The 13,536-nt window shown below is 39.7% G+C and overlaps 1 protein-coding gene across 3 annotated transcripts in view; it reads right to left on the reverse strand.

Moving 5' to 3' along the window:
• HNRNPR (heterogeneous nuclear ribonucleoprotein R) overlaps positions 1-13,536 on the reverse strand; it is a 42,239-nt gene that overhangs the window by 18,367 nt on the left and 10,336 nt on the right. For all 3 annotated transcript variants that reach the window (XM_056123103.1, XM_056123102.1, XM_056123100.1), the window contains one exon: positions 1,404-1,580. In XM_056123103.1, coding sequence (XP_055979078.1) covers positions 1,404-1,580 — 177 coding nt within the window. The remainder of the gene's footprint in view (positions 1-1,403; positions 1,581-13,536) is intronic.

Raw genomic sequence — 13,536 nt, forward strand, 5'->3', positions numbered from 1 at the left:
AAACAGTCCCTCGAGCACCACCAGGAGGAATTCCTGAGTGCAGAGCCAGGAGTAACCCCTGAGCATCACTGGGTGTGACCAAAAGGAAAAGAAAATAAAAACCACTATGTTGATAATTTCCCTGATAAACCTTAGTGTCTTAAACTTTATAGTAATACTCAAATTTACAAAATATTTGATAATTAAAAATTAAATGTCTACATTGTCAAAATTGAGGAAATAAAGCCTTGAAAACTTATTGACATTAAGCAGATTGAAAGAACTCCATAATATGCCCTGCCACAGAGGCAGGGTGGGACGGGGGGGATAGGGGGTGGGAGGGATACTGGGATCCGTGGTGATGGGAAATGGGCACTGGTGGAGGGATAGGTATTTGATCATTGTATAACTGAAACCCAAGCACAAAACTTTGTAAGTCTACAACTGTACCTCATGGTGTCTCACTAATAAAAAAAAAAAATTAAAAATTAAAAAAAAGAACTCCATAATAAAACTAAAACCTGAGTCAAACTAGAATGGGAACTCATTTCCAGCTAACTAGTGAAGCCAAAAGCTTTAGGAAATGAGGTCACCCATCTAGACAAAAACTAGAACTAGACAAAGTGAGCCCACTAGATAGCTGGCAAAAGAATATGCCAAAACAATATGACATTTTAAGTTACTAAGATGGCTATATCTTGAGAATAAAGATATACTTAAATTTCAGTTTTGTTACTGCTGCTGCCATTACTATCACTATTACTAGTAGAACTACAATTTAAGTGTAAAAGGTAAAAGGTCCTACAGGAAGGAAATTACTAGAACTCTGGTTATAAAATAGTAGAAAAACAGAAAAGAGTCAAGTCAGAGGGGACCGAAGAGCCTGGAAACAAAGATAGAAAAGAACAAGAACTTGGAAAATATATAAACTATATGATTAGGCTATGACAAAAATGAAACAAAATAGATCCACAACCAGTTCCTTTACTGTGTCCTAAAGAGAGTCAATGTTACCCATTATGTTCCCCTGAAAACATTCTAGTTTTTTACTACACTTTTAAGCACTCTATCCTGATGTTTAACAGCAAGAATTGACAACCTTTTTTATTTTTAAATAATAACTTCAGGCTCTAAATATTCAAATAAAACTTATGATACTAATCAATCTAGTGAATTCTGAAAATTATAGGCGACTTTCTTTAATACATTATTTTCTGGGCTATGTTCATTTATTCACAGATTATTTTCATTTACTTTTACTTTTATAATGAGAAAAAAATAATTCAAAGGCCACATAGCAACTCCATTAATACAAAAACATTCAAAGCAGAAATAAAAGAAAATAAAACATTAACTACACTTTGATATTGAGGCAATTCTCTCATAATGATATGCTCAACATGGGATTTTCATTGATCACATACCAGTTTAACAGCTTCCTGTGCAGCTTCTTTTCCACAAAAGGTAATAAATGCATACCCTCTGTTCTGACCAGACAGTGGATCCATCATAAGACGCAGATCCCAAATAGGACCAGCCTTTTCAAACAGGGGCACCAATTCATCCTCATATAAATCTCTTGGTATTTTACCTACAAAGACCTGAAATAAAAATCTGTTATTAGAATCCCCATAAGCATTTGATTTCAGTCACATTTTTTTTTGCAGTGCTGGCATAGAACTCAGGGCCTCACACAAGCAAGGTAAGCACTCAGTTGCTGAGCATTAGTCCCCTTCAATCTTTTTGCTAATGTTGTTGGGAGACCACAGGGATGATTAGGGGCAAATGTGGGAGAGGCTACCCTAATTTTAATGAACTTACAGTTATCAACGAAGGAAAATATTCCGTATTAAAAATGAAAACTGGGGCTGAAGTGGTAGCACAGTGGGTAGGGTGTTTGCCTTGCACGCGGTAGACCTGGGTTTGATTCCCAGCCTCCCATATGGTCCCGCAAGCACTGCCAGGAGTAATTTTTGAGTGCATGAGCCAGGAGTAACTGCTGTGCAAGGCCAGTTGTCACCCACAAAAAAAAAAGCAAATAAATATAATAAAAATGAAAACTGACCAAAAAAGGGGGGGGGGGGAGCTGGAGCAATAGTACAGCAGGTAGGTTTTTTGCCTTGCACGCGGCCGACCCTGGTTCAATTTGCAGCATCCCATATGGTCCCCTGAGCACCACTAGGAGTGATTCCTGAGTCTAAAGCCAGGAGTAACCTCTGAGCATTGCCGGGTGTGACTCAAAAAGCAAAAACAAACAAACAAACAAGCAAACAAAAAAACCTCTAAATTTTGAATTCTTGTAATTTTTCTCACAAAAACAGAACTTCAATATGAGCAACAGTAAGGCATTTCCCTGACAAGAAGCCAAACTGGGTTTGATCTCCTGCACACCATATACTCCATTCCAAGATTCAACCAGGAGTGATGATCCCTGTGCTAGGAGTAAGCCCTGAGCACCATGAAAAAAAAAAAAAAAAACCCTAGCCCACAGGTTTTTAAGTACATGTATGTACAGTCACGGAAGTATGATGTCTGTATTTTATAATAATTGAATAAACAATTGATGTAATGATTTTAAAGTTTTCATAACCATAAATTCATTAAACTTCAAGATCACCCAGGCTATACAGGGAAGACTAATAGAATCAGGTAAGATTTAATTACTACATTGGTCCAAAGAAGTCAATTCCAACTCAATAAATGTTTCTCACTGGAAGAAACCTGAATGCCCAAGAACAGATGACTGGTTAAAGAAATTTTGGTACATCTACACAATGGAGTACTATGTAGCTATTAGAAAAGATGAAGTCATGAAATTTATATACAAGTGGTACAACATGGAAAGTATCATGCTAAGCGAAATGAGTCAGAAAGAGAGGGATAGACATAGAAAGATTGCATTCATCTGGGGGACACAAAGTAACAAAATATGAGATTAATACCCAAGAATAGCTGAGATCAGCACCAGGAGGATTACTCCGTAGCTTAGAGGCCAGCCAGGCATTCTAGGGGAAAGGGCAGCTCAGATAGAGAAGGGAGCACCAAATAAAGGATGTTTGGAGGATCCTCCCAGGAAGGGAGATGCATGTTGAAAGTAGACTATGGACTGAACATGTTTGCCACTCAAAGCCTCTTTTGCAGACCACAACACCCAAAAGGAAAGAGAGAACACAAGGGATCGCCCTGCCACAGCGGCAGGGTGGGATGGGAGGCATGGGGGTGGGAAGGATATTATCCATGGTGGTGAAAAATGGGCACCAGTAAGGGATGGGTATTTGATCATTGTATAATCTAAACCCAAGCACAAAAAATTGTAAATCTACAACTGTACCTCATGGTGTTTCACTAATAATAATAAAAAAAAAAGGGAAAAAATGTTTCTCCATATGCTTTATGCTGGAACACAAGCTTTGCATGCAGTAGACAAGGTTCAATTCCTGGCACTGAATGGTCCCCAGGTACCACCAAAAGGGTGCCTGGGGACCCCACAAGTAACACCCCTGAACACTGCTTGGATGTTGCTCCAAACAAAAACAACTATTTTCCTTAGTTTTCAGATGTCTTCTGCCTGTCTCTTCTTCAACAGATAAGAGAAAGTCACTGATTTTCTCATCACCTTTCCTCTTCATTGTAAAACCTTCGCTATGTATTTATTTTCACTTTTTTCTTTTATCCCTAAAAGATTTACTTTCTTTCCAAGGCTAAGTCCTTAACCTTAATAAATAAGAACCCATTTCCCTTTACCCTTTCCCAGAAATCATTGTAAACCTTTGCCCTCTAGCCTTATTTTGCCTTATCTTCCTTTCCTTGCCACTTGTTCCTTCCTGTCTTCAAATATGACAGATTTCCCACAAATTGTCAAAACCCTCTATGGTCTTGCCAATACTTTTAGAACAAAACTCAAGCTCTTAACAATATAGCAGCCGGAGCGACAGTAAAGGCTAGTAGGGGGCTTGACTTGCACGCTGCCAACTGAATTTGACCCCCAGCACCCCATATAGTTTGACAACCCCACTCAGAGTATCCTTGAGTGCGGAGTCAGGAGTATCGCTGGGTATGGCCCCAAAACAAAATATGTCCTTTAAAATGGTTTAACTTAATCTGACTTTGTTGCTTCTTTCCATTTTCTCCCATAAGGATCTTCTGTCCCAGTCACTGGTCCATTTGCTATTCTTAAAATGTCAAGTGTATTTCATATTTCAGTTTTTTTTGTACTTTTGTAATCCAGTCTTCTTATTCCTTAGTTTGAAATGCTCGTTCCTCAGTTTACCTAATTTTCTTTCTTGTGTCTCATTTCAAATTTACCTTCTCAGGAAGACTTTGTAAAATAAAATCCTTTACACTTCCTATATTTTTAAGGCCATACCTGACAATGCACAGTGACTACTCCTGGTTAGGGAGAAACCAAATGGTGCCAACAAACCCAGGCCACATGAAAACAAAGCCTGTATTTACCCCTCTGAGCTTCTCTAATCAAACCTTTGGGTTTTTTTACTTTTCATCAGAAAATAAGACTTATAAATGCTTTTACGATGTCTAGATTTCAGTAATATAGATTTTATTTCTAGAACTTTAAAAAATGGATGGTTTATGAACCCAAGGTAGAGGTGACCATCATCTAATCAAAGGTCTGGACAAGGGTGTTTTGTTGCTTTTGTTTGTTTGTTTTTGGTCCACACCCTGTAATACTCAAAGAGGCTACTCACGACTCTACACTCAGGAAATACGCCTGATGGTAGTGCGCGGGGTACCATAGGGGATCAGGGATCAAATCAGGGTTGGCCACATGCACATCCAACCACTATACTATCTCTCCAGCCCCTTGGACAAGTTCTATGAAGAGGAGAAAAGGGACAAATTGTGTCTATGAGTGAGGCATTAAATATGGGAGCAACTTCAAGCCAATACTTAAAATCTTTTAAGTATTAACTGGAAATACAGGGGAACAGGAGGGATTAAAATATCCGAGACTTTTATTTGTAAAAATAATTTGAGTAATCTTGGGGGTAAAGAGAACAGGGGGAAATATAGTTCTACTGAAGAAATGGGAGAAGCCAGATGACTAGGGTGGATTTTAGTTACTCTAATTTTTGGAAAAAGTAAAACACTATTGGGGCTGGAGTGACAGCACAGCAGGAAGGGCGTTTGCCTTGCACACAACCGAGCTGGGTTCGATCCCCAGCATCCCATATGGCACCCCGAGCACTGCCAGGAGTGAATGCAGAGCAGGAGGAACTCCTGAGCATTGCTGGGTGTGACTCAAAAAGCAAAATAAATAGGGGGCTGGAGCAATAACACAGTGGGTAGGGCGTTTGCCTTGCACGCAGCCAACCCAGGTTCAATTCCCAGCATCCTATATTGTCCCCTGAGCACCACCAGGGGTAATTCCTGAGTGCAGAGCCAGGAGTAATCCCTGTGCGTCGCTGGGTGTGACCCAAAAAGCAAAAAAAAAAAGCAAAATAAATAAAATTAAAAAAAGAAAAAGAAAACACTATTACAAATGTGTAATATATTTATCACAGATGATTTAGAAAATACTATGGAAAATAATAAACTAGAATGGTTTTATTTTGCACTGATAATCACTTAGTGGTATTCTGAATTGGTTACCCTGATTACCATACCTACATCCAAAAAAAAATGGTATCACTAGATTTGATGATTTGAAATATAATTTTACGTATTAAGAGGAAATGTTTAATGTGCGACTGGAAACAGAATTAGATCTTGGGGTACAGTTGTGAGAGAAAACTTTTTATAAGCTTTGGAAATAGGTGTGATTTTAAAACCTGAATATTACATGTGGATGAATCTCAGTAATAAAAGTATGTGCTTCCAGAGTATGAGACCTGATTTTGGACCCTGGCATCTAAACAAAAGAAAAGGTAAGGATACAATCAAGAATAGGTAGTTAATGAAACTCAAGCACAAAAATTTGTAAGTCTACAACTGTACCTCATGGTGTTTCACTAATAAAAAAATTAAAAAAAAAAAAGAATAGGTAGCTAACACATACTATTATATGGATGAAAAATCACCATGGAAAGGCTAAAGAAGTAGCTGAAGGTAAGAACATGAGTTAGTGGAGGGTTACAAAAACTTAGGATAAGATTTTTCAGATAGGATCAGAGAGATAATAGAGCAAGTACAGCAAGATAGTACATCACTTGCCTTACACACAGTTGACCTGGATTCAATTCTCTGCACATGTGATTCCCTGAACCTGACCAAGAATAATAATCCCTGAGCACAGAACCAGGATTAAACCCTAGGCACAGCGGGGTGTGGCCCAAAAGACACAACAAAACAAAAAAATGAAATAAAAATAATAGCTACACAACAAAGTAAGATAGATAAGTAAGCCTGTATTCAAAGTTTTTATTTTTTTATTTTGGTGAGCCACTTTTTGGGTGAATTTTGGGCCACATGGTTTCTGGAGTACTACTACATCCCTGTTGTTTCTCTTATCTCATTAGCTTTTCTTCTCAGTCTTCTTTGCTCTTTCTACTTCTTCCCAAACTCTAAAAATTAAATTTTAGATCATAGTTTTCTAGCTAGATCTCTGCTTTCTTGGTGACGACATCTAAATAGATGAGTTTAAATACCACTTAGGGCTGGAAAGATAGCAGAGAAGGTAAGGCTAGTAGGTTAGCTTGCACACTGCCTAACCCAGGTTCAATCCCGACACCTCATACAGTCCTTTGAACCATGCCAGGAATGATCTCTGAGCACATGAGCCAGAAGTCCTGAGCATAGCCAGGTATGACCCAAAAACAAAATAGAAAATCTCCAGTCAGAACTCTCCTCTAAACTACAGCATCATATTAGCAACTGCTAAATCACCAGTTCTATTACTCTGACTTTTGGGAGAAAGAAAATACTGTTACAAATGTATTATGAGTTATACACATTTAAATCATTAACACATCTAGAACATAACTCAGAGACATCTAACTAATAACACATCTAGAACTTCAATTCTGCTGGTTTGTTCTTTTCTATAGTCTTTCTCATTTCAACAAATGGCAACTTAATCCTTCTATATACTCAGGTTAGACTTTGAAGCCATCCTTTCTCTCACAACTCCATCTTCACCCCATCGATATATCCTGTTCATTATGCGCTCCAAGAATTCACTCTCAGGGCTGGAGAGATAGTATAGTGGGTAGGGTGCTTGCCTTGCACACGTAGACACAGGTCCAAGCCCCAGAATTCCATATAGTCCCCCAAGCACCGCCAGCAGTGATCACTTGTCTTACATGTTTGAGGCCCTGTGTTCAATCTCCAGTGCAGCAATGAAAACACACTGTTTATCCTAAGAATATTTATATATCAACAGTCATAATGCCATTACACAAACCAGGTGTACCATGTGTTAAGTGGAAATAATATTTTCTCCACCTGCAGCAAATTCCTGAAGACAGGCAATTAAAAAAATCACTACTATAAATATCATTTTAATATTAGAAATCGAACTTAAGAGGTATGAGCATAAAAAAACTATTTTGTTCTACTCTAGAAGAAATATCAACAAATCTATGATCATCAAGTCCCTAGTATAAGCACTTGGAGTCCATGTACTTATATTCCTTAAGAATCAAGCCAAAAGTAATGGTTATCTGAAAAACAGGAGATGTTCTCATTTCAAGATCAGTTTAACAGACAACATCAAAAGAACTTAAAAAGGCTAAAAATAAACAGCATTTAAAAATTAAGCTTTACGCTTTTACATTTTTAAACTCACTTTTAATTCACTCAAATGAAATAGAAGTTTGTTGCTTTTAATAACCTGTTGATCCCTACCTGGGTCATTCTGGCTTTACATAAGCTGTTACAATAGTCATCTATAGATAATCCTGGAACTTCAAAACTAACACAATGTAGTGAATATAGTAACAACTTTTTCTTTCACTCTCTTCTTTTCTTTTTCATTCCACAATTCTTTACTCACTAGGCATGAACACTAAGAAGTAGTCTTGGCAATCTACTATCTATCCATATACTACTTTAACGGTAATAGAGGAAGTCCTCAGAGGTTCAGAGGAAATCAACAGAAGCAAGCAGATGGCTCAATTGTCTTCCTTCCAACAGATTTCTCCATTATCCAGATCATTTGCTATTCACAAACTCAGCAGTTTTTTCTCATGAGTAATTCAATTCAGATACTACAAAGTATACTTTTAGGTCTGCTAAATACATTAGTTCTATAACTTTCATTAATTAGTAAGCAAAAGAATTAGATGAGGCTACCATTTCCTTTTAATACATCCACAAGACTTGGTGCTTTGCTCTTTAAACAAAAGTTTATTATATAGCCATGATCTCTATGGCTATTACATCTGTCAAAGAAACAAATTAAAGAGTCAAGATAAACCAAAAAATACATTTCAAAATAATTATTCTTATACAGTCATCTCAGGACAATGCTTAGCAAAAACTGTCAATGAATGCTTATTTACAAAGTAATTTAAAGATATTACCCAAAGAGAAAACTTCAGTTTTGAGCCAAAGAAATAGAGGTTAAATCGCTGCTCGTCTTGCATTCTACAGATTCAAGTTCAATCTGTGGGACCACCTATGGTCCCCTGAGCACTGAGCTAGGAACAGCCCCAAACACTGTTAGGCCTCCTCTTCCCCCCAAAATTTCACCTTTCCCATAAAATACTACCACTATCAGATCTTAACCCAAATCTCAATTCCCTCAATTAAGATCTAAAAACCATAGTTTTCAAATATGGGCCATTCCTGGGCCAGGAAGATAGGGAGTAAGGTTCTGATTCTTGCTCTGTATACAGCTGAATCTGGTTTGGTCCCTGGCACATGATCCCTGAATTCACCAGAGGCCAATCCTGAGCACAAAGCCAGAGATAGCTTAATAATCCTGGGTATCAACCCCCTGGCCCAAAATAGAGGTACATCCCTAATGGTACTAGGGACTGAATGCATGTGGTGCTGGGTGGCTATTGAACTCAAGAAAGTTTTCTGTGTGCACAGATGTACTCTTGACCACTTATCTACCCAGCCACATGACCTAAAAATTTTTAGATATTGTTAACAATATAAAAACCTAAACCTGGGGCTGGAATGATATTACAGCAGGTAGGGCATTTGCCTTGCATGCGGCCGACCCAGTTCAATTCCCAGCATCCCATATGGTCCCCCAAGCACTGCCAGGAATAATTCCTGAGTGAAGAGCCAAGAACTGCCCCTGTGCATCTCCAGATATGACCCCCCCTCCCAAAAAATAACCCTAAACTTTGTAGAATTTTTTTTTTAAAAAAGGTCAATTAATCCCAATTAATTTAAAAGGGCCAAGAATAGCTCAAAGAGCCAGAGTATAAGGCTTGCATGCACAGGTGCCAAATTATTTTCCCAGTACCATATGGCCACCTAGCATTGATGGGGATGACCTTCATTGGCCCCCAGTACTGTTGAGCCTGAGCAGCAAAACCACTGGCCCACACAGTCGAGCCACAAACTGCCTGAAATAGCCCCCAAGCCCCAAGTACTGCTGGGGAGGTCTCCCTCCTCCAAAAACCCATTTATTTATTAAACATTATCAGCAACCGGGGCTGGAGCAATAGCACCGGGGGTAGGGTATTTGCCGTGCATGCGACCGGGTTTGATTCCCAGCATCCCATATGGTCCCCCCAGCATCACCAGGGGTAATTCCTGAGTGCATGAGCCAGGAGTAACCCCTGTGCATCGCCGGATGTGAACCAAAAAGAAAACATATATAAATATATTATCAGCAACCCATATGTTAGAACTGTAGCATTGTCCTCCCTTTGTTCATCGATTCGCTGGAGCGGGCTCAGTAATGTCTCCATTGTGAGACTTGTTACTGTGACTGGCATACTGAATACGTCACAGGTAACTTGCCAGGCTTTGCTGTGAGAGTGAGATACTCTTGGTCGGGACTGGAGAGATAGCACAGCGGGTAGGGCGTTTGCCTTGCACGCGGCCGACCCGGGTTCGATTCCCAGAATCTCATATGGTCCCCTGAGCACCGCCAGGAGTAACTCCTGAGTGCAGAGCCAGGAGTAACCCCTGTGCATCGCCAGGTGTGACCCAAAAAAGAAAAACAAACAAACAAAAGAACAAAAGAAGAAAGGGAGAATTGGAGAACATCATATGCATGCTGGAATCCTGGGAACAAAATAGCCCGAGTACCACCAGAAATGACTGAGTCAGGATGCAGCTAGATGTCACTGTCACTGTCCTCCCGTTGTTCATCGATTTGCTCAAGTGGGCCCAGTAACGTTTCCATTTTGAGACTTATTGTTACTGTGTTTGACATATTGAATAAGTCACAGGTAGCTTGCCAGGCTTTGCCGTACTGGCGAGATACTCTCAGTAGCTTGCCGGGCTCTCCAAGAGGGGCAGAGAAATCGAACCCGGGTTGGCCTGGTCGGCCACGTGCAAAGCAAACACCCTACCCACTGTGCTATCGTTCCAGCCCACAGCAAGTTCTGGCCCTCAAAAAACAAAAACATTAATAAACTGTTCAAATGCCTCCAGTTAAGTCATAAGAATACTAGCAAACTCCTAGTTTATCTATGTAAAGCAAAGATTAAACCTCCAATGAATTCATTATTAATCAAACTTCTAATGGGCTAACCGAGCTCAATCCTCTAATTGTAAGCTTATAATCTGCAGTAAGAATATATCAAGGTTCTACTAAGCCCTGTTTAAAAGATAATATTTTGGGGCCAGAGCGGTAGTTCAGTGGGTAGGGCATTTGTCTTGCACACAACTAACCCGGGTTCGATCCCTAGCATCCCATATGGTTCCCTGAGCATTGCCAAAAGTAATTCATGAGTACAGAGCCAGGAGTAACTCCTGAACATCGCTGGGTATGACCCATAAAGCAAAAATAAATAAGTAAAAGTTATTATTTTAATTCTTATCTATAAGAACTGCATAATTAACTGAAAATAAGACTATGATTAAAGTAAACTGGTAAATACTAATAGGGGTTTTCACACACTGAAAGATATACTACTATCTTTTCAAATAATAACTCCTCTCAAGGGACCACTAAGTCAATGATAGTTGGAGGGATAACTCAGGATGGGAGATGTGTGCTAAAAGTAGACAAAGAACCAAACATGATGGCCTCTCAGTATCTGTATTATAGTAAACTGCAATGTCCAAAGGTAGAGTAAGAAGGAAAGTGCCTGCCAGGGGGTGGGATAGGATGGGGGTGGCAGGAGGAATACTGTGGATTGGTGGTAGGAAAGGCACACTGATGGAAGGACAGGTGTTAGATCATTGTATGACTGAACTCAATCATGAAAGCTTTGTTATTATATCCCACGGTGATGCAATAAAAAATATATATATATAAATGAATGTATCTGGAAGCTGGGGGGAAAAATTGTAATATTCCTCTCATGGAAGTCTTCAGATTGCCTCAAAACAAGAAAAAAGAGCAATTCCAGTTTTATTCATATTTTTGTAAGGATTTAAGAGGAAAATAAAAAGCAAAGAATGCTAAGAACAAAACTATTGTAAAAAAACACATCTGCTGGTATTCAAGTAAGAAAGCTGAACTTACTTCTGTACTGTTTAAGAAGTATGAGGTCGGTCACCTGCACTTCTATGTTCATTGCTGCACTGTTCATAATAGCCAAAATTTGGAAAAAACCCGAGTGCCCAAGAACAGATGACTGGTTAAAGAAACTCTGATACATCTACACAATGGAATACTATGCAGCTGTTAGAAAAGATGAAGTCATGAAACTTACATACAAATGGTTCTACATGGAAAGTATCATGCTAAGTGAAATGAGCCAGAAAGAGTGGGACAGACATAGAAAGACTACACTTATCTGGGGAATATAAAGTAACAGAATGGGAGTCGAACACCCAAGAATAGTTGAGATAAGTACCAGGAGGTCTGCTCCATGGCTTGGAAGCCAGCAGCAGATGCTGGCAGAAAAGGCAGCTCAGACAGAGAAGGGAACACCAAGTAAAGGATGTTTGGAGGACTCGCTCGGGATGCAAGATGCGTGCTGAAAGTAAACTATAGACCAAACACAATGGCCACTCAATATCTCTATTGCAAACTACAACACCCTAAAGGAAAGAGTGAGCAAAAGGGAATACCCTGCCACAGAGGCGGGGTAGGGGGGATGGGGTAGGAGGTGGGAGGGCTACTAGGATCCTTGGTGGTGGGTGAAGAATGGGCATTGTTGGAGGGATGGATATTCAATCATTGTATAACTGAAACTCAAGCACGAAAGTTTCTAAGTCTATAACTGTACCTCATGGTGTTTCACTAATAATAAATTAATAAATAGAAAAAGCAAAATATATATATATATAAATAAACAATCTAAATATCCAGGAATAGATAAATGATGAATAAAGTAAATCTATACATAAAAAAAAGTATGAGTCGGAGAAATAGTACAGCAGTTAAGGCACTTGACATGCATGCAGAGACACAGGTCTGACCTCCAGTATCCCATGTGGTTCCCTGAGCACAGCTAGAAGTGATTCCTGACTGCGAGTCAGGAATAACCAGCCCCTAAGCAGTACTGGGTGTGGACCAAAACAAATACGCAGCTGATCGGGTTCAATCCCAGCACTCTATATGGCCCCAAAATCCCTGGGCATAGACCCAGGAGAAATGCTAAGTACTGGACTGGATCAATAATGCAACAGGTAGGGCATTTGCCTTGCACGCAACCGACCCAGGTTCAATAGCCGGCATCCCATATGGTCCCCCAGCACCGCCAGGAGTAATTCCTGAGTGCAGAGCCAGAAGTAACCCCTGAGCATCGCTGGGTGTGACCCAAAAAGCAAGCAAGCAAGCAAGCAAGGCGAAGAACTGTCAGGTATGGCCCAAAAACAAAAAAAAAAGTGAACAAACAAATAAAGTAAATATATTAGAAAAATGTAGATGTGAAGAAGATCACATTAACGAGTTCATTGAAGATGAAGAATGTCAGGCCAGAAAGATGGTTCAAAGTACATGCTCTGCAGGTTTTATCCCTTCAGCAAATGATCCTGCAAGTTGAAAACCATTGAGGACCCTCCATTCCCTAATAAAGATATATAGGGTGGTGACAAAAAGTGGTAAGATGAGGGCAAGGGGGGGGGGGAGGAGCAAAATATGCATTTAAATATGTTCCAGTAGTTGGAGAGATAGTACAGCAGGTAGGGCATTTGCCTTGCACACGGCTGATCCAGCATTCCATATGGTCCCCTGAGCACCACCAGGAGTAACTCCTGAGTGCAAAGCCAGGAGTAACCCATGTGTATTGCCAGGTGTGACCCAAAAAGCAAAACAAACAAAAAAAAGGTTTCAGTGACATCTGTTTCTATGAGAAACTGATGTTCCTGTGATGGCTGAGCTCCAACTGCAACTTGAACAATAATTATACAACATAAGGGTCAGATGAAGTACAATGGTAGAGCATATAGTTCCCATTTACCAGGCTCTCAGTTTGATCCCAAGCCCCTACCTCCTCTCCTTAAAGGTACTAGTTATGTAACATTAAATAAGGTATGATAGTAGCTAATTTAGGTACCTGATTCACCACCAGG

Source organism: Sorex fumeus, unplaced genomic scaffold, assembly GCF_029834395.1.
Source record: "Sorex fumeus unplaced genomic scaffold, SorFum_2.1 ptg000047l, whole genome shotgun sequence".
In the NCBI taxonomy this organism is placed as follows: Eukaryota; Metazoa; Chordata; class Mammalia; order Eulipotyphla; family Soricidae; genus Sorex; species Sorex fumeus.